General features: G+C 38.3%; 1 protein-coding gene across 1 annotated transcript in view; it reads left to right on the forward strand.

The window, feature by feature from the left end:
* Positions 1 to 1,585: 1,585 nt before the first annotated feature.
* The window catches only part of LOC110158205 (Na(+)/H(+) exchange regulatory cofactor NHE-RF1-like), a 38,775-nt gene continuing 17,150 nt past the window's right edge, over positions 1,586 to 23,210 (forward strand). Inside the window, exon 1 of the mRNA XM_055152698.1 lies at positions 1,586 to 2,639. Within this exon, the coding sequence (XP_055008673.1) occupies positions 1,827 to 2,639 (813 nt within the window). The 5' untranslated portion in view covers positions 1,586 to 1,826. The remainder of the gene's footprint in view (positions 2,640 to 23,210) is intronic.

Raw genomic sequence — 23,210 nt, forward strand, 5'->3', positions numbered from 1 at the left:
TTCATAATTGGTGCTGTTAACTTGAAAACCTCATGACATCACAGGGTGGAGCAGAGCATTTTGGAGATGTAGAAAGACTAATAATAAAGGATTACTCAATGTGTTAATGAAACAAAACACAACTCCAGGTCTGTTTTTGAGGCGGTAACAACATAAGATGACTTTAAGAAATACGGGACCTTTTAAACAAGTGGCTGATGATAGATTTATACTAAAAGGAAAAAGGAGGGGGAAAAAAAACAAAAAACATTACGTCAAAAATATTACACAACGTCCTCTAGATGGAGATGTACTGACTTTATTAAGGTGAATAAATGTGTTCTTTGTCAGTATTACAAAACAATACTTTCAATGTTTTTTGTGAATACTGTTCTTTGTTAAAATAGTTTTTGTAAACAAAGCCATGACGTTTAGGTTCAAATGATTTTGTGAGGCAAGATTTTGTCATGTAATCATCAGTCTGTCGCCTGACCCGCTCATCCTGAATGTTGTCTAACTCTGTCTGTGTCTCATGTGTTCGTCCTGGGTCATCACAGTGATCACAAAGTGCCATAGAAAGTGCTTTGTAATCATACTTTCTTTGTATATTAATCTCTATATGTATAAAGTGTATTTTTTGTAATATATGTTGTGGTTTTATTGGTCCTGTGCTTGTTTGTGTTGTTTGGGAGAACGTCTTTAGATGAGTAGACCACTGTGGGGCAGCACTGTACAGTTTTTTTTGTTTCTTTCACCAGCTTTTCTCACTGCTTTCACTGCATAACCGCTTTAGCTTCACCTGTGTTCATATCAGATTGAAGTGTCTAAAGACCTCTTAGTACTGGAAAAGCTCTCATTTCTTCGCCTTTTAGTTAAGCTCTAAGCCATGTGGTTTTTACACCGCATTATCAACGCTTATTTCACCCAGATGTTCTATTAACTTGGAGGTGACAGGGAAGTCAAGGTTTTGCTGAAATACTTCTGGTGAGATTTTATTTGAGGCTCTTGGAGATAGATTTTAAAAGTGGTTATGTTTATGTGCACATCAAACATCTGCTCATTATCTGATTTCTGGAGTTATCCAATTGAAATGTCTGTCTGATTGTAACTGTGTGCAGGTTTTGACGAGGAGAATTATGCAAACAAAAGTGCAAAGTAATGTGGCAAAGACAAAAATAAAAGAGAAAAAAGGACTGTAAGAGTTATTTTAAAAAGGTTGCACTCTTAAATGTAGCCTGACTTTAATATATAAGATACATAACTGACCTCTTAAAGCTTTATAGAACAAAGACAAGTGAAATTTTGTGTGTTAAATTAAAATAACGAGGCCCCTTACCAATTTTACCCAACATGCAGTGGAGCAAACTGATCATTTTGTCTAAAATTACAAATAATAACAAAATAACCTAAAATAAATAACGATTTGGTGCTCTAGTGTGTCTAACGACGCATTTAGAGATTTCACGGACGCGTTGGTAAACAAATCATCACATAGCGTGTCGCGTATCATTTTCCTGGATAGCCTTTTTTTTTGTCACTACTTTGCATCAAAAAAGTGCGCGCTGGGCCGGGCCGTGGTCGCACCTCCCTCTTCCTGAGTGCACTCTACTTGCGTCGCTAGTTTGGAGCTGCCGCTATCTGTCTTCGCCACGGGTCACTGTTATCCGCATCACCACGCTCCGGCCTCTCCAAGTCACATAAAAGCAGGATTAGAGCTGTTAGTGGACGAACGAGAAGGCGGGGACTGCTTTCAAGGTTCCCACACATTTTTACGCACACCCTCCTCGCGGGCAGCATCTTTCTAGTGTTCCCGAGTGCGCGCAACAGGTCGGACCGCCTGTTCAACCATGCCGAGCAAAAGCCAGTACTTGCGTCCGAGGCTGTGCATGCTGGAGAAGGGAGACAACGGCTACGGGTTTCACCTACACGGGGAGAAAGGGAAGACCGGCCAGTTCATCCGCCTGGTGGAGCCCGACAGTCCCGCTGAGAGCTCCGGGCTGCGCGCCGGAGACCGCCTCGTCTTCGTGAACGGCGAGGACGTGGAGAACGAGAGCCACCAACAAGTCGTGTCCCGGATACGCGCCACGGCGGGACTCCTGGAGCTGATCGTGGTAGACCCGGAGACGGAACAGTTGCTAAAGAGACACAATCTGAAGTGCCAGAAAGAGTATGTCACCGAGGGAGTCCCGGTGGAGGAGGAAGATGGGGAGGAAGAGGAGGTGGAGGTAGAGGAGCAGCGGCAGGTGGAAGAGGGAGAGTCTGTGGAAGCGGAGACCGTGGATGGGACAGAGAACGGAGACAAAGATGATGAAGAAAAAGTAGTTACCGCGGATGTAGAGGCGGCAGAGGAGACACAAGAGGAGACACACGAGGAGACACACGAGGAGACACACGAGGAGACACACGAAGAAACACACGAAGAGACACACGAGGAGACACACGAGGAGACACACGAGGAGACACACGAGGAGACAAATGAGGAGACAGCTGAGGAGACACGGGAGGAGACACGGGAGGAGAGACGGGAGGAGGACGCGCAACAAGACGTGACCCCGAGACAGTCCACGCCGGTCCCGGAGCCGGTTCACGAGAGCAACGGAGACATCCACAATCACGTGGAGAAGAAGCTCAGCGTCCACTCCGATAAGGACTCCGTAAAGGTGCGTGAAAATCTGCATTTAAATGTCACAGTGTTTGTTGTGAGAAGTTTCCAGAAAGATAACTTAACTAAACACGTCGCAACACCACAGGGGGAATGCACTGAATGGAGAAGCAAGACCTGATTTAAAGCTTTAAACTTTAAACAACTCACTAAAGGTGTCATTAAGGACCAAAAAGCTCTCAAATAGTGTCATGCCAGCGCCGTATTGAACAAACTATTGCAGAAAACCAAAATCAATAGCCTTTAAGTAACAGTCTGATCTAATCTATTTCTAAACAGGCATATCTCATCGATTGTTGCTGCAATAAATAGCAAAGATGACTTAATCTCATGATGTAATCTAAACAAGTAAATTTGTTTCAATTTAGTCTGTTATTAATTCATGTTTCAACAAAGGCAGTGCTCAGAATGACTCACAACAGCAAATACCACAAAGGTTAAGTTGATTTTGTTGAGCAAGATCTGAAAGTATTTTCTAGTTTCATGACATTGAGAGGTACACCCATCGGATTACGCAATCAATGTTCATGGGTGAGCTTTTAACTCTCATTCTTCACTGGGCTATAGATGAGTTATGTATTATGATAATGTCCACTTGGCCCACGTGTTCCCGAGCAGAGCAGCTGTGGGCATAGGGTCATCTGTCGGGGTATTCGGTGTGGGTGAGAGGACAAACACTTCACTTCAGCTTTGAGGCAGTTGTCTTGACAGTATGGAGGCTGCTATAGGGGTGGGGTGCATGATAATATTGTTCTAAATGCACTATCTATAATGCACAAACTAAAAATGTCACAATATCTGCTTTTCCAACTGAAAAACTTGTGTAGAGATCAGCGTGGGATTGTTGAAAGTGTGGAAAATCAGATCTTAAAGTGCTCATATTATGCTATTTTCTGATGTTACAATGTTGTTTCCTCATCAAAAACAGAGCTGGAGTTGTGTTTTGTTTCATTCGCACATGTTTAACTCACAAACCCTGCAGATTTAGCCTCAGTTCTTCTCTCAAAAAGAAAACACTCTGTTCCAACTTGTGATGTCACACTGCAAAAAACTAAATCTAGTCAAGTTAAGATGACTTGAATTAAGAAAGTTTCATCATGATTTGAGCAAATTTCACTTGACAAGTAAAATGAGCTGCCAGTGGAATAAGACTTTTTGTACTTAAAATATGAAAATACAAGTTGCTACATCTAAATTAAGAAAAACAACAACTCTGCACTTAAAATAAGAAACAAAACCGAATGTTGCTTAAATTCAGAAAAACACACTTATTCCATTGGTAGATAATTTTACTTGTCAAGTTGAATCTACTCAAATAAAGTAAAATGATCTTAATTTAAGTCATTTTAACTTACCTAGATATTGTTTTCTTCCAGTGCATGCTCTACTGTGTTTTTGAACACCATACACTTTCACTAGAAACATTTGTATGATATCAGCACAGGAATTTCCAAACTCTACTAAATTAAAGGTAAAGGTAACTGTTAACTTGAAAACTACCGCTTCATGACATTATGAGGTGGAACAAAGCATTTTGAGCTTTGGAGATGTAAACAGACTAATAAAAAAACTTCCTCAAACATGTGTGAATGAAACAAAACACAACACTGGGATGTTTTTGATGAGGTAACAACATTATAAGCAATATATTGTGGTATCGTATCGTCAAAAGTCTCACAATAATATCGTGGGCCATCACACTAGGGCTGGGTATCATTAAGACGTTGCCGATACGATACATACCTCGATACACAGGCCATGATATGATACATATCTCGATACAGCGCACTTTCGATTCGATATGATATATTTCAAATCGATTCGATACAGTTCAATAATAAATAAAGGCTAAATCGTGGCTGTGATACTAAAAGTCTTTGTTAAACCACTTCTTGTCCAAAGTTGATATGAAACACACATTTTAATCATCAAAACTGTAAAAATGTCAAATGTGTTTCATAAATGAGTTTCCTTTCACTCCACAAGCAACAAAACTGTAGCTCTGTAACAAAATTTAGTAAAACACACGTAAAAATACTCTTGGTGATATATCGATACAGCAGCCCACAATATCGATACTGTATCATCACATTAAACGATACGATATATCGATATTCCGATATTTTTGCACACCCCTACATCACACTATATCGAATTACAAGTTCCTTTGCTTCATTGATATCGTGCTGCAATCGCAAAAAAAACAGAGGGAACTACATCTACCATGATCCTTTGCTCTGTTTTGGCGCAAACTACATGAAGAAATAGCAGTTCTAAGTACTTTTAAGTCTTAGTTCTTTGAATTAAATCTTTTCAAGCAAGGTATTTTAAGAAGAAATACTAGTATGTTCACAATTTTGTTAGTCTCCACAAAATATCACAATAAATATCATAACTGTGAGATGTATATCATGAAAATATCATAACGTGAGATTTGGATATCATTACATCCCTAATTATAACATGTCTTAAAGCTTGCAGGAGTCAATTTTGCGTAATGAAGGACTTTTAATCGAGACTGAAGCTAGTATAAAAAGTAGATACTCATCAGAACAGATATCACAGTTTTAAAATCATGTTAAGCTTTATCTAACTATTAGAAAACAAAATCATAACGTAAGAAAAGTACTCTTATTTAGTACTGAAAATGAAAAGTTGTATTGTCTAAAAAAGTATTATCACTGTGGTATGGAAACTGGTATCAAGCCTATTCCTTAGTATCGAAACTGAATTTGAAATGTTATTTGCATGACAAAACTAGATCAGAATGTGTCCTTTACAGATCCTATAACCAATTCTTACTAATGCATTGGATTTACAGTAAAGCACTATTTGGTTTAGCTATAATATATAGCAACACTTTTAGCCAGAGCTGGGAGCAAACCATTAAACTTTATTCAACAAAGCTACCAGATTTCACATTTTCCCCAGATTGTGGTGTTCGCGCCTGTACAGCAACGTTGCATGTCTGGTGGCTGCATCGAGAGAAAACAACACATATCTGAAAAACCACTACAGGAAATAGCGCTGCGTCTTCTTTAAAACAAATGAGGCAAATTGAGTTTGTGTGATGCTTGTTGTTATGGGCCTGGTTTTGTTCCGCTGTGGCCCCTCGTGGCTTGATTTTCTGGCTCTCTGCTCTCACTATTCGTTCATTAAAAGCCACTCGAGGAGGAGGAGGAGGAGGAGGAGAAGAAGAGGGTTCCTCCAGGATCAGCAGCTGTGTCCTCGCTGCATCCTTCACTGGTGTTTACCCCCCAGGCTGTTTTAGTTCCACTGTTGGTAGAGGATGGATACAGATGTGCTGGCCGCTCCATTCAAGCAGTACAGGCAAAAGTGGGTAAGGTGGGTGACATGTTTTGCTCAAGGGCACTTTGGCAGCCAGTGTGTACTAGGCCGACCTGCGATAAGACGCTCACTTTACCACCTAAACATTGTAACCACTAACTGTTTGTATACTGTGTGTACTTTGTGTACTATTCCAGAACAGTGGCTTAAGTGCACATCGAAAATCTGATCATTATCTGATTTCTGGAGTTATTGGATTATTGAAATGTCATGTTAATGGTTATGGCAAAGACTAAAGTAAGATTGGAAAACGTATTTTTAAATCCATTGTACATTGTGACGTTATAGAGAAACAATTTACAAAAAAATAAAAGGCAGAAAGACCAGAATACATAAGTGGTTACTGCAAATGTATTACAATCTGTGTCAGCAAAACCAGATTTTATTTTAAATATACAGATTTTAAACCCTTTAAGTCAGGGGTGTCAAACTCAAATTCACAGAGGGCCAAAATTAAAAATTGGGAAGTCGTGGGCCAAACTAAATATTTATTGAAAAATTTCAACAACATTTGCATGTTTTTTCTTCTTTTGAGATATGTAATGTTAAACCTTTTCTTATTAAAATAAATGTTTAATAATAGTTTTCCTGAAACACTGAATTCAAAACAAGCATAATATAGTCTACAGTATCTGTAGCCGGCGGGCAGCTCTAATACATATTTGATATGATCTTGCGGGCCAAATATGGCCCCCAGGCCTGAGTCTGACATGTTTGTAAGTAATTTCAGTGCTCCTTATTTAAACATCATTAGTCATGTTGAATGTAGGAATCAAAGACCTGTCATGCCGTGGTGTAAATCTGCATTCTAAGTATGTTTGCATAGTTGTGATTGTAACTTAGTTGGTATTCCATGCATACTTCTCCATAAACGTCCGCTCTATTCTTATGTATATTTTCTTGACTTACATCTGACGCCTACATTAGTGACGTCTGAACCCTGTCTGTAAAGCCACACAAAGAGGGTCCGAAGAGCGACGCCCCTCTTCAGATAACTGAGCAACACTCAACACTGGGGTTGCCATGGTTACGGGCTGATGTACGCTCCCTGTATGTGTGAGGTGGGCGAAAGTGAGACAAGTGCAGGGGAGGTGCGAAGAAGAATAATTGACCAAGATTAAAGAAAAGAAAAGTGGAGCTGCTGCCGTCATGGTGGAAAAGAACACAAACACAGAGGCCGGTGCAAAGGTCGACTTGTGTTTACCAGCCAGTAAAAATTTTACTCCATTGTGGAGGACTGTGAAGTAACTGCACTCTGCACTCTCTTTCAAATATTGATCACTTTCAACCTATTCCACCGTATATCATATGGATTATTACCATATTATGGATTATTTAATTTGATGTATTTAACTCTCTTTTTGGTGAGCATGTAAAGGCAATGTCTTATCCATTTTACGCTTTGGCCATAATGCCTATGGTGGTGCTCAAACTGCTAACCTTTTACTAACAATGTCCTATTTTATCATGACTAATTCTGTAAGTAGTATCAAAAATACTTCATAGTACTTGTCACAGTATTATTAAAAGTCGTGATGGTGCTAGATTGCTCATTAGCACCTTGTAATAATAATCAATAGTTTTTGTATTTGTAAGACAAAGTACATTTTTTGTACAAACTGTTTACATGACGATTCAATAATCTGATATCTTCAGTAATCAAATAATGATGGATGTAAACATATCAATTGTTGAAATATTAAACCACTATTACTGCAGTTATACATGTAAAAGTAGTCGTACTAGTGTGTAAGTGTGTATCTTTTTAATCTAAAATGTGGTTGATCTTCTTTACTGAAATGACATTACATTTACAGATTTCGTTAACGTGAATTACTGTGTTTGTGCAGCATTTGAGCACTTGTCAGTTTAAATGCATATCTTTGATTAAATCCCATTCTGAGGCGGCGCAGAGAGATTTTCGGGAGGTTGTCTTGGTGTCGCCTCCAGCTGCTTACATAAGCCCGTCTTTAAGCAGTAATTACAGAGAGGAAGAGTGCCGGTGTCAGATGAAATGGAGTGCAGCGAGATGAGATGCGTGGGTAAATGTTTTTCTGAGGCGCACATGTGTGCGACTGGGGATGTTTCAGCATTACCTAGACAGAGAAGACACAGACTAGAGAACTCTCCAGTGTGATTAAAGGCATGAGATGGGCACTTATGAAGCCTAATCACAGCTTTTACTCTCTGCATTCAAATTAGGCCATCATTGTGCTTTACATGGAAAGTGTGGTTTCTTAATTACAGGTTTTCCACATCTTGCAAATCTAACTGTTAACACATTTTCTCTGAGTACTCACAAGTCAAATCACTTGTACTCTGATGAACGACCAGGAAAAGATTGTTGATGTTGTACCTGATTTTTATCGATGTATTTAAGAAAGAACTGTAGGACTTCTAGGACTGTAGGCCTTTAGTCGTATGGTAAATTAATTGGTCGATGGTGTCTTAGTCGAGCAAAATTCGTATTCGTCAACTACTCATTTTATTTATATTATTAGGATTTATATGGGACGACAGCAGAAAGGAGAAATTGGCGACTCACCAATTTCTCCTTTCTGCTGTCGGAGAAATTGGTGAGTGAGTGAGTTAGAAGAAAATTTGGTATTTTTTAGGCATTTACAAAGGCAAATTAAACTCACAATTCATAAATTTAATCTACAGTATCTTAATATAAATACATTGTTTACTACATCTGTTTAAATTATTGTTTTTGCAGTTGTAGTCTAATGAATGCAGTTTAGGTTAGATAGAGAGCTTTTGCCACACCCCCTTTTTAATTAACTAATCAATCAGCAGGACATTTAGCTCTTAATTGAGGTTAAAATATGTCCACTGCTTGCTGTCTGAATCTAATTATAAAGCGTTTTATCCATTGTCTGATAATAAGGAAGTGCACAATAGCATGCTAGTTGTGGTAAGCTAAACCTTGATGGCAAAACTCCGCTCACGTCTCTGAAAGTTGTGAAAATCGCTTTATAAACTCATTGCAGTGAATAATTAGCATGCTTGGAATTCATAAGGTGTGTGAGGAGTACCTTTGGCCCACTGCAAATGATTAAAAAATAACTAGTTATGTTTTTTTATGATAAAAATCTGGTACGGAAACATTATATAAGAATTCATGCTACTTTATGACTCCTGCCACAAAATTGCAAAATAAATAGTATAGACAGTACGACAGTGCAAAACTAGCAGTACTAATAGATAAGGAATAGAACTACAACAGGAGAATCCATGTATCATCTGTTCATAATAAAACCGAAAATGAAAAAAACAACTATTTTCTTCATTATTTGTCTCCAAACCCAAAATGAAAAAACGTTTTTAATTTTGTCTTTAAATGAATAATGGAAAAAACGGATAATGGCTGTTTCCCGTTTCTGTGACTTTTGTGCCGCATTATTGACTGAACCAGGACTGATCCCAGGACTGAACCAGGACTGATCCCAAGACTGAATCAGGGCTAAAACAGGACTAAACAGGTCTAATCCAGGACTAAACCAGGTCTAAACCAGGTCTAAACAGGATTAAACCAGGTGTAACCAGGACTAAACCAGGACTAAACCAGGACTAAACCAGGACTAAACCAGGACTGAACCAGGACTGTCGGGTGATCAGGACTGAGACTGGAACCAGACCGGGACTGAGACCGGGACCAGACCAGGAAAAGATCAGGACTGAGACCAGGACTGAGACCAGGACTGAGACTAGGACTGAGACCAGGACTGAGACCAGGACTGAGACCAGGACTGAGACCGGGACCAGACCAGGACTGAGACCAGGACCTGACTGAGACTGAGACTGGTACCAGACCAGGATAAGACCAGGACTGAGACTGGGACTGAGACCAGGACTTAGACAGGACTGAGACCGGTTTAGTCCTGATTTAGTCCTGGTTTCGTCCTGGTTTAGCCCTGTTTAGTCCTGGTTTAGTCCAGGTTTACTCCTGGCTCAGTCCGTATGCAGCGCAATAGTCTGGCCATTGTAAATTTTTTCCATGATTCATTTAAACACAAAATCGAAAACTAAAAAAAACAAATCGTTATCTGTTTTTTATTTTGATTTTGGAGACAAATAATGAAGAAAATAGTTTTTTCGTTTTCTTATTTTTGGTTTTATTTTGAAAAAACAAATGAATGATACACAGATTCAGGAGATTAAGGTGATGCATGCGAACAAAATGATACATATCAGTTCCTCCACTTTGAAGCAATTCAATCCGGGCAAATCCCTCATCTATTTTCCCCTCACAAAACAGCCCAGATAAAGCTTGTCTCCTTGTCCAGTGTAAAATCTTCAGCCTGACTAAAATGACATGCCCTTTTGCAACACTAAGATACTTCTGACCCAGATCTGGCTGCAATTTCCCTGCTATCACATTGCCTTCTTCAGATTCTATCTTTATCTCTAAACAGAAAAGTTAGCTTCTGATATGCACATAGATTACTTTGTTTATTTTAGGATTGTCCTGTGAAAAGTGTGAATGACGTAATTTGGTGCTAAAATACCTTCTGTGAACATAAATTATAGTTTTACACCAAATGAAAATAAAAATATGTTGAAAATTACTATAAATAGATAGTTCCATATTTATAACGTCACACTAGGAAGTATTCTATCCAAAATTTAGGCACAATTTATACTTACAAAACACATTTTTCGGATACTTTAAAACACGATTTCAACAGAATAAAGGTGTTTGCTTATCGTTTTATTTGCCAAATAATAACCTCTGTGTACTTTCGAGGATTTTCTTAGTAAGTGTTATGGAATTCCCTAGTGTGACATCATGATTTCCAACCAGGAGTTAAAATTTGAAGCCTAAATAATGTCCAGACTGTGAAAGAAAGTGTAAAGTGTTTTGTAAAATCATAAATATAATGATCTTAACTGTGTTTTAGTAAAATGTGTAGTCCCATCTGTCACTTTAAAGGGACTCCCGCTGCTGTACGTTTGCAGTCTTAGCCGACACAAGGACCCCAGGATGCTCGAGCTGGTTTCCTGTCATTGTTTTCGACCACGGATTCCTCCACCTCTTTGTCTCTTTGTGCTTCCCGATCAGGAACAGAAGAGGGAACTCAAAATAGGACTGCTAATGATAATGCAAACTAGACTAACATGGAAGTAGATACGTGTGCTGCATTTATCACTTAATGCAAAAACTTTAAAATAGTGGCCAAGTAGGCGTTTGAACTCGGTATTGGTATAGTTTTTCACCACCTCTGTACTATTTTTTTTAGGTGCTTATGTAATATTGTTTTGCCAAAATTGCCTTCACTATAAATAATCTCCCAGTCATGCTACCTACCACTCATTATTTTCTACTTGAGTAATATTATGAATAGGGTTGTAAAAGTGTTGAAAATCACCTACTGAAACTAGTTTCCTAAATAACTTAACAAGTATAAGACCACATAAACAAGTATAAGCCCATGGACCACTAAAAGATTACACAGATAGGGCTGGGTATCGTTAAGAATTTGCCAATGCAATACATACCATACCATATGATATGGTAGATTCATTTTTAGATTCAGTACGATTCGATATGATATATTTCAGATTTATTTTGATAGTTAGATAGTTCAGTGAAGAGCAAAGACTAAATCATGGCTGTGATACAAAAAGTCTACAAAGTCTACGAAGTTTGTGCAGAGTTAATATGAAAATCACCAATTTTACTCATCAAAACAGTAAAAATTTCAACACTACTGTAGCTCTTACACAAAATAATTTAGTAAAATGCACTTTCGATTCAATACGGTTCAATATTATATATTTCAAATTGATTCAATACGGTTCAGTGAAGAATAAAGACTAAAGACTGGCTGTGATACTAAAAGTTTACCAAGATTGTATAGAAGTTAATATGAAAATTACCCATTTTCCTCGTCAAAACAGTGAAAATGTCAATATAACTGTAACTCTTACACAAAATAATTTAGTGAAATATACCTAACAATACTCTTGGTGATATATTGATATTTCAATATTTTTGCACACCTCTATACACATATATAAGACCACATAAAAAAAAGAAAAAAAAAGAAAAAAGTACAGTGGTCCCTCATTTATCGTGGGGGTTATGTTCTAAAAATAACCCAAAATAGGCAAAAACTGCAAAGTTGTCAGCTTTATTTTTTACAATTTAAAAATCTGTTTTAAGGCTGTAAAACCCCTCACCACACGCTTTATACATTTTTCTCAGACAGGACAGTTACAACCCTTTTTGCATCCTTCTTAAAACTTATTGCTGCTGTCGTCTTTATGTTATTTTCCTCCTTCTTTATGTAACAAATGGAAGATTAATTTATTCCATAATGGCACCCTACAGCTGTGTAACTTCTACCTTCCGTCAGCGTGTCCAGAAGTCCAACTTTTTGTGCGAAGGTTACATCTTCCTCTGCCTTTTGGGTGCGACCCCAGGAGCCTTTGTCGGTGCAGAACATTTCGTCGACATTATGGGTTTTGTCGGGGAGAAAACTTGCAAACATACAGCATTTCAGAATCACACTGCTAACAATCGTACATTTATGTAAATTTGTCAAGCTGAACACATTCTGTACTGTACAGGAGACACGGCACAGAGGAGACTTATTGACAATGGTCTACAGTGCCTTAGCCAATCAGGACACAGAGGGAGGAACACAATACATAATCATATGCTGTAAAAAAAAAAAAAAAAAAAAAAAAAAAATGCAAAACTGTACACAAAAAAAGAGAAAGGCTGCGAAAGTTGAACCGCGTTGTAGTGAGGGACGACTGTACTATGGTTTAATGTTGAAAATCACATTCTATTGTCTGTGTAGTGCTTTTTATTATCATGGTATTAGACTCCATATTGAGTATCAAGTCAATTTTAGTATCCTGACAACATAATTATCCACCAGTCATTGAGTAATATGACCATTAACGCACAAAGGTAGTAACCTATAGTTCTCTTATGAGTACATACTGCTATTTGTACAGTTAAGTCGTCTCTAGGGTTGTTTTTGTATGGATCACCTGTGTAACTCTGGTCATGTAACGTCGCAAAAGTTCCATTCGGTTGGTTTCACACAGAGCAAGACACGTGACCAATTGTCTGTTGAAAGGTAAGCTATGAGCCGTGTTTAAACAGTACACTTGGTAGGGCCAGATCTATTGTGAATTCTCTCTTTTAAAGCTCTTTTGTCCACTCTATTTGCCCAATGCACTGCCCCTTAATGTAGTTATCAAAGCACTCCTCTTCTCTCCTCTCCTACCTGATATTTAGTCGACTCTGTACATGGGTTTGCTGTGTGGGTGCTGCTATCTAGAATGAGTGTGAGAACATTAGGGAGGGTCCTCTGGCTTTTCCTTGCCCTTTGTGGATTGTTGGACTTTGTGTGTTTTAAGGGAAATGGCCCGCATGACAAGACGGGGCGGAGGGGGCATTGTTCATTTAGAGAAGCAGCTTTTGATGTTAGTGCGCTATAGAAAAGTGTGATTCATTTTTTTATGTAACATGTTTTTTTATTTTTATTTTTTTTTAACATCTCTTATTTTGTATCACCTGCCTGGTACAGAGCAGTTAGTAACAGCACATATTTTCATCGTTTTTTTTTTTTTTTTTTTTGTAGGTATGTTAGTAAAAGAGCAATAGTCGAATTTGCTAAAGGGGTTAAAGGTTTGTTAAAGGTTTGTTTCTATGGATATGTCATTGCTTTGCCTGGAATGTTCCACAGTATGACATTAAACAGCTCTACCTTACATTTATTCAATTACAGGCAGTTTCATAACTCAAAAATACTTGGATAAACAGGCATTCAAACTGTGAGCGAGCGGAGTTGCATCTTCACAGATCTGACCTCTAACTTGTTCTGGGTTGGGTTCGTTTAATGCCATATTGTGAAACATTCCAGCCAAAGCAATAACATCTCCATGAAGAAAAGTGTTTGATGAGCCCTCTAAAGGTCATGCACTGATTTGAATATTCTGGTTTAGGTAAATGTTCTTTATATTACACAGTCAGAGGCGGTGCTACCATTAGGCAAAAGTAGGCGGCTGCTTAGGGCCCCCAAACCTGGAGGGCCCCCCAACCAATTGCCCTCAGTGCTACTAATGGCCGAGGCCTCAGAGCAATTAAGGTTTCTCTCAATATGACAATAAATGAGATTAGATAACCTTTTAACAATAATCATTAGCAAAATAATAATACAGTAATAGATATAAACAAAAATGTAATTGTACCAGCAAAAAAAATTTAATAAAATAAAAATACTTTAAGTTCTGGTTATCTAGTAGGTGACCTAACTCCTAAGACGAGTTTCCAATCCACCATAATTCAAATAAATAGAGATGTGCATGTCTGAAGAACAATGGGAAAAAACTGACAATAAATATATATAAAATTAAATTAAAATTTAAAAAAATGCATCGTAGTAAGGGCCACAAACTCAAATTTGCCTAACTCCGCCACTGTATGCAGTATTGTATTTAGAAGAAAAAAGATGAAAACAGGGGAAAATACCGTATGTAATAAAAGTTTTTTGGGCAAGTTTTGCAATTTATGTTTTCATACTAGGATTCTGTTCAAACTTTAAATGTTAAAAGAATTGACAAAAGGACTGAAATATGAACTGACAAACTTGTATGGATCTAAACTGCAGGGTTAGCAGTCTTTAGGCTGAAAAATAAATATTTTGTTGTTTGTGGAGTAAATTATGGTGCTTCAGAAACTGCAGTATTTGCGATTTGCTAATGGCATCCATTAAAATTGCAGTTTCAATTCATGATTAATGACTTATAGCAAATAGAGAAGCTACAGAGAGGAACGCCATTTTTCAGCAGGCCCATTATTTGCTAAGAATTATGGGAAAACAATTACCAGCCAATTGATTCCCTGTCATGGTGCATTGTCAAGAGATGGAAAAAACACAAAATGGGCAGGGATTGATGAGACCAACATAGAATCAGCTGCATGAGACCAAAACCCAAACAGCTGTTTCAGTGTTCAGTGTTGTGGTACAATGTGGAGTGGCAGAAAGGACTGAGGGGGTGGGGTTAACAGTTCAAACTAAAACATGTTCCTGACTCATGGTTCCAAATCAGGTACAGGCCCTTTACCTTAGTACATGATGAAAAATGTTAAAAGAAAAAGTCAATTTTGTTTTAAAGAGCCTCTATAACACTATTTTCTGATTTGTTATAAACTTGGAGTTGTGTTTTGTTTAATTCAAACTGTTTGTGCCACCTTGTGCTCCACTGTGTTTTTAAACTCCATACACCTTCATGTTATTAGGTTTTTTTTTTTTCAGACCAAGAGTTTTTTTTCATACCTGACAGTTTCGACTGCTCACTTGCGGTCTTCCTCAGAGTGGTCGCGTGATGTTGCTGTGATGTGTCTGGTAAGCTGTTTTATACAGGTTTTGGCGCTGTCTTCCTACTGGTGGAGGCAGGACGACAGCGCCATCTGCAGTCCGACTTCCTCATGACAGTATCTCAGGTGTGTCAGAGTAAAAAAGCCCCCTTGTCCTGGTTTATAGTCCCATGGGCACGTTTTGGTATTCCGATTGCCTCTTTAATCCAGTGACGGTGTTTGTTTTCATCTGTCCCTGTCCACATGTGGTTCTCTCTTTTACAGTGGTCAGAGATTTGAGTTGTTCTTGTTCTGCTTTGCTCGTGTGCACGCCTTCGTTGTTTCCTTTTCGCATTCTGTCCTATGTTCCTTTTTTGTGTACTGATCGCCCTCTGTGTTTCTCCAATGTATGTTTTACTGCAGGACATAAAGGGTATTTTGTATATGACATTACATTTATCCACCGGTAGAAAGACAGTGCCAAAACCTGTATAATGAGCTGAACAGACACATCACAGCAACATCACATAACCACTCTGAGGAAGACCGCTACTGAGCAGTCGAAATTGTCAGGTATAAAAACAGACTCTTGGTCTGAAAAAAGAACCTAATAACATAAATTATCAGAAGACTAAATGAACCTCATTGGTGCATATACCTTTGCTACAATCATTTGGATGATTTTAATCCTGGAATTGCCAATCTCTACTGAAGAAAAGGTAAAGGGAAAACTACCATTACATGATATCACAAGGTGGAACAGAGCATTTTAAGATTTGGAGATGTAGAGAGACTAATAGGGATGTAACGATATCCAAATTTCTCAGTATGATATTTTCATTATATACTTCTCAGGGTTCGATATTATTTTGTAGAGATTAACAAAACCGTCAATATGCTACTTTTTCCTTGGTTCTGTCTTAAACCAAAAGTTTAGGTTTAAAAGTGCTGATAGCAGTCATTTCATTGTGTAAATTGGACTGAAACAGAGCAAAGGATCATGGTCTATGTAGTTCCTTCTCTTTTAGCTATTGCTGCACCATAACAATGAATTTAAGCAAAGACACTTGTAATTCGATATATATTGAGATGTCCCACGGTATTATTGAGACTAGGATTACTCAAACATGTGTGAATGAAACAAAACACAACTGCGGATATATTTTTGAGGTGTTAACAGCATTATAACATGGCTTAAAGCTCACAAGAATACACAACTTTTAAATATGTTTGTGTAATATAAACTGTACTTTACTATACTATTACATTATGTTGATGAATTAGAAAAGTAATACTGCCAGGACAAACATATCTAACCTACATGATTTATAAGTCAAGTGGCAGGTGCATATTTGGTGAGCGAATGTAAGGTTTACGCATGCTAACCTTTCTATGAACTTAATATATTATAAGTGTCCTAGTTTTTTGCAGACAAAACAGTCAAGTCCACATCCCTTCGAGGTAGGTAGACTTCATTTTGGGGGAACTTTAACCTTTAAAGAGTGCAGACGGTGGACCAGTAGCAGGAAATGAGGAGATATAAGAGACAAGGGATAACACGCAACATAAGTTCAGTGGCAGACCTGGAGCCGGGCCGCTGTCTCTGAAATCCCTCCGAGCACGGGCCCCTTCAGTCTCTTAATACCAAATGGTTGTCCGTAAATGTCACAGTGTCATTAAGGGAGAAACGCATGAGACGGCGAAAGCTCGAGATAAAGGGTAGCGTACGGAGAGATGTGGCGTGGAAAAGGTGCAGTTGCAGATACGGTTACAGGTATTTTGTTTATAAGTAACGTCATAATGTCAAGGAAGCTATAATATTACTGTTGCAATTGTTGACGCCATGAGCAAAAAGACTATGTAACTTTGGCTCAAGTGCTCCATAGGTGTTTTTATTGCCAATATCAGACCTGTGGAGCAGGGGTCACCAGACTTTTTTCTCTGGGGGCCACATTATCGCTCCTAACTTGTGATGGGGGGCCGAAGTCGGGTAAGCCAACGAAGGAATACATGTCATTGAACAGCCAGTCCGCCTTTTCCCTCGCAAGCTAGAATACTCTTTGTGGTGGGTTTCGTAGTGATGACGCAGATTATATTCTTTGAAAACCACCACACTTTCTTTACATATCAGACAAACTGCACCCTCCTTACACTGAACAAAAAAATAATCGGCCGTCCACTGTTCTTTGAAACTTGACACCCTGTGTCAAGTTTTCGTACTGTAACACTCGCCATTTTGCTGTCCTTAACTGCACTACAGAATTCTGCACATGCGTCGACTGTTACTGTCTGATCTCCAGCTTGTCAAGTGACGAAAATTTAGCGCCAAATTTGGTGGCAAATGTAAATACGTTATATAATTATTCACCTATAAATATCATTTTTTTATTGAAAATTATTTGCCAAAAAGTAATATTAAAAAGCAGGCCATGTCAACTTTTGAGGATTGCCTCATAGGTCATCAAGTGGTGGGGGGCAGAGAGGATGGCCAAAGGGGCATGATGGACCGGAGTTCGCCCGCGGGCCTTAGTTTGATGACCCCTGCTGTTGAAATTAGAATAAATAACTGCTATAGCTAAATATCAGTTCATTCTGACATATATAGTTTTTTAACGATATTATCAATTTAAAAAAAAAAATGTTTTCTGGGATTATCCTGCTTCGTGACAACGGAATTAAGTAGTTTCAATATTTCTCTGTAGCTATATATCCTGCAACATTTGTTATTGTGACAGGTCTGTTTGTCTATTCAAAAATACCTTGAAATACTGACCATACTGTTGAATATTTTAGCAAATCAATACAGTATTCATGGAGACAGAAAAGTTATAGTACAACTGTATTTCAGCATGTGAGGCTCGTTCTGCTTTCTGATTTGAGCACCGTCTTGAGAATCATAATGCCAAATTATAACAAACACGTTATGTAACGTCCAATGTTTTTGTAATTAAGAATTTGATTTGAACATATTTACCTCGTATCCGGGACCGGAACACAGTTGGGTAATGTTTAGAGAGAGTTTACACACGCTCTGCAATAGATTACCAAACATAAAAACTTTTTATGTGACCTCAAAAGTTGTTTACAAGTTGTTTGCAAGTTAATTATTTTGGATAATGGACAGACAATTCTTTTTCATTTTAATCTAGTGTCAAAACATTCAGAATCCAAATAATTTTAACTGGAAATGTCTTTTTATGGAGTGTCCCTGGTTCAGTTTAAACATACTGTACATGTATTGTTAAATCTTTCTACTTCAGATTAAATGAGGACAGAAAGCTGCTCTATTGATCTCCACAGTGCAGCATTTCTGATACTTGTTCATGACGTCAGGACTAACAAGGGGGCCACTGTCCGCTCCCGTGGGGGCAAAGCCGGCGCGGCGCAGGTCAGGGGTGCAACCTGAGCCCTGCGTGTGTGGGTGGGAGAGTTTGGCCAAGCGGCTGGTGAGTGGGTCCCATGGGGAGACTGGAGGAGACTGTACACTGCCACATTCCTGTTGCCATTGCATTCTAATGGCGATCTATCAAACCAGGCCTGGACAATGAGCCGGAGAGCCGCGCCCTGTGCACGTCAGGCCGAGCCGGGGCAGGAAGTGACTCTATAGAGGTCCTGAATAAGACTCAGCCCTAACCCAACTTCCTTTACGACATTTAGAAATATGTTTACGACATTAGGAATGACCGATCCCACAAACAAACTGGCTATGTTAATTGAATTGGTAGAAAGATGATAGGTAAATGTGCACAGTAGTGGGTCCCAACGTCTAAAGTTTCTCTTACACTCAGGAGACCAAGTGTTGTTACGACATAATTATTAGTCATTGTGGTGTACATGACCTGTGGATGTTAAGGGATACATCTCGCTTTCTTGTGCTTGACTGACAGTTTTCTGGTGACACCTTTTACCAAAGTCAATTTGACTCTTACAGTTTCACACGATGTAGGTCACATACATACTTGAATAAGCTTATGGTCACCCGTCCCAAACAACGTACAAAAACAGACAAATACAAACACCAAAATCAGAATCATCACTTGAATTCAGTATGAAAAACAGAGTGAAGAAAGCGTAGTTGTACAGTTGGTACAAATGCCCCCTACTGTGAAAACTAGGCAAAATAAAATCGCTATAATCAAAATGGTCTTAAGGATGCAAAATGTACCACAAAGAACATTTTATTGAAAGTACTGTTCAATTTGACTTTAAAACTGACGTAAACACTGACGTACAACACAACTAATTTTAGCAACATACCCAGAGTGGCCATGAAAAGCAGAGATTGTATCAAATTAAGTTCCTGGGATTGTTTGTTGAAAGTTCAGGTTCAAGAAACTCAAAAAATGTGGTGAACCCTGGCTACAGTGCATATATTTTCCTATAGCCATCTGTACTGGATTCAGAAACAGTCAAAACAGCACTCCCTCATGTGACCAAAATCTCTGTAGCCTGGAGATAAACGTATTGTCTTCCTGTCAATCACTGCGCTTTGTGAGCTGTTTTTGTTTCAGGGACAATAACTGATGTTGCTTATGGTCTGGTTGAAGCGTATGCTGAGGGTGAGGGGACACAGGAAAAGGACGGTTCTCAAGATAAGATGATTAAAACTGTCAGACATAAAGTGAAAGTGAACTGGTCTATTCATGTGATAATGAAAAAATCTCTTTTGATATGTTACATATTTGGATAACACGGGATACTAATACTAATTCTCTCACTTTCCTGACCCTTTTTGCAAATTTAAGGGGTTCATTTTATTGAACTGAAAACGATTTGGGGAAAAAATATGTATAACTGTATTTTTTCCGACAAGTATTTTGATTATATTTGCAATTTATGTTTCTTTTCTTCATCAAATTCACATTTCAAATGAATCCAGAAGGCAAGACACTGAAATGCTAAATGACAAACAAATACAAGAATCACATTTGAGTTAGCAGTTTTATGCAGAATAAGATCAGTAAAAGAAGGATATTTTGTTGTTTGTGGAGGACATTATGGCGCTTTAAAAGCTCCAGCCTTTGTGATTTGCAAAGTGCAATCCATTCAAATTGAAATTTTGATTTGATCGTGATTAGTCTTGCAGCAATCATAGGAATCAACACAATTTCTTTTCTCCTACACTTCATGGCTCTGCAAATAAATATGGCATCCAATATTCCAAATAGTACAATAGTGCAGTAATACACATAAACCTCCCTTTTATTACGCATTAAGTCACATATCTGTCCTTATTGTATGCCCCCTCTTTCCTTCCTGTTGCTATGCCCTCACTTCTTGCCAGTTGTTACGTAAAGAGAGAACAATATAACTACACTGTGTACTGTGTAAAAGAGATCATCACGTACAAACAATGAGGAAGTTTTATGAAGATTTATTTCAGTTCACAATCTAAGAATAACTTCTGTAGGTTTCTATTTTAAGAGAAAGTGACTGAAATTCTCAAATAATGTAATAAGTAGGACTGCAAGATTAATCCTGAAATTGCAATTTGAATGGATGCAACTGGCAAATCATAAAGGTTGCCATTTTTACATATCATAATTTCCAAAAACAACAATTTATTCTGTATGATAATGGCTACCCCTATAGTTTAGATCTGTACAAATGTGTTCTGAAATGTGATTTTTGTATTTGTCAGTTCTTCTGGACATGCTTAAAATTTTAACTTTGAACAAACCAAATCTCAGTTGAAATGTTTGTCAGAAAAATTGCAGTCAGATATTTTTCAGCCCCACCTCTCATCTTGAATTACTCAGTAAATATCTTTTAAATTACCCCATTGACCTAAAAAGTCCAGGATTTATTATTTTAGCGAGGCAACATAACGTCACTAATTGAACGTGAACCAGTTTAATGACAATATAATATAAATGCTGTTCTTGAGGTGACCTTGCTTCTAATCATAATCCCTTTATCCCAATCTGTGCTGCGTGGATTGACAATTGTATTTTAGGTCCCTTCTGGAAGACTCCATTGTAAACCTCTTTAGGGTGTCTATTCTGTAGCCACTTTGTCCCATCCTCAAATGGATCGGATCGGAGGACACAGAGAGAAGCTTTGTTTCCTGCCTGCCTCCCAGCTGGTTCAACGCTGTGGCTTGAAACACAACACCCCCCACCCTACCTCGTACACTCAGTAACTCAGAAAACAGGACCAGTTAAAAAGGTGCCATGGAAATCAAACATTTATAAAGTCTGACCCTGGCCTTGTTAATCTGCAGCAAAAGCAAAACATGACAGAAGTTAGTGACTAGGCATTTCGTTGAGTTGCCATGGTAGAGGGAAGAGAAAAAAGGCTGAGTTGAGACTATCCGTGTTTTATCTCAGTGTGTGGAGTAGGGAGAGGATGAAAGCGAGACTGCTTTGTATGTCATATGGACAGGCCAGCTGAGTCTGACAGGACAAGACAAAGAGTATAGGTAATATCTGCAAACTGTGGCTCTGTGTTGTATCTCTTACTGATTTAACTTACAGTGATAATAGTCCATAATCATTTCATTTACCTGCCCTGTGAGTCATTAGAAATAAGGTCATGACATGGATAATATTGCAAAAGTTATGTTGAAGGTTAACTTATCGAGTATCCTGTCTGTAATTAAAAATTACCTCAAAAACAGACTGAAATCTGTGATAAAATCTTTCGAACAAGGATATAAACTGATATTTCTTCCCTTTTGTGGACAAATTTATGGTCCATTCATGTTTTCTGTGACACTCAACCAAACTCAACCTTCATGAAATAAATGCTGCTGTTTTCTGCCTCTCAGCAAATTCGTAATGCTATGGTATCAGAATCTAGCCTGATTCAACAGCCAGTTTCACTTTGTGGAAACCGTCTGACCTCGCAGCATTAGGATTTGTTCACTCAACAGTAGGCGGGTACTTTTTTAATTTAACCAATCACTGCTATTTGGTCGTGACGTATGTAATGCACCGGAACGCTCAGTGATGTCCAAGTAATTGCCAGCACAACAGCAAACAAAGCAGAAGAGAGCACATGTCTGTCAATGATCATTGTCATTTCTGAACTTGTGAGTTAAAAAATGCAAAGTTTGTATCATCTACATTCATCTCAAATGCTTTGTTTACTGTTGTGCCACAAAAGGGACCCAGACAGGCACTCGAGTTTGACGTCAGGGCTTCACTGCTTTTCACTGATTGGCCGGAGCACAGTCTACAACTTCTGGGGTTCTTGCAAACCGTCTAGTGTATACCGACTCCTGACCTAGTCGCTGGAGAGAAATGAAATTGAGCGGAGGCACTAGGTGGCGCCAGCCTCGCTAATCAGAATCAGTATCGGAACTTAAAAAGCTGGATCCGTGTATCCCTAATAAATGCTTTATTGCACCATGCTATGCAAAGCTCTACTATATAATTTTAACCACTATGAAATACCTACACTACTCTCGGCTCTGACAGAAATGATTAAACCCATAAATAATACATACAGGGCTATAAAGTCAGAATAGACAGTTAAATGTTATACTTAAATGTCACTCACACTGACAGAGCTTCATGAACAATGACAAAAAAATGCAGTGGGTGGTCTGAGACTAGAACTGCATTTAACAGAAAAACACCTATAATTCTTCCTGGGTTTCAGCTTCCCATTTAAGCAAAATTTTGAGGACTTTTTTCAATTCAAAAGATAATCACATACTAGACATACATAGCGATCTCAGGGTCAAGTGACAATTCAGTCGCTGGGTTTCAGGATGACATTTGATGCTCTGATAATATTTATTACAGATGAGGGCAGTTAAAATTAATATGCAGATTTTTGTGGTACTATGGCAAGTCCTTGGTTCCCATTGGTAATATAAATAAGCAAGTTCATTGGACATTTCTTATGAAAACACATTGTTATTAATTGTGGACATCGAGCTGGGAGTATGAA

This window comes from Boleophthalmus pectinirostris, unplaced genomic scaffold (assembly GCF_026225935.1).
Source record: "Boleophthalmus pectinirostris isolate CB_2022bp ecotype Guang Dong unplaced genomic scaffold, ASM2622593v1 HiC_scaffold_17, whole genome shotgun sequence".
In the NCBI taxonomy this organism is placed as follows: Eukaryota; Metazoa; Chordata; class Actinopteri; order Gobiiformes; family Gobiidae; genus Boleophthalmus; species Boleophthalmus pectinirostris.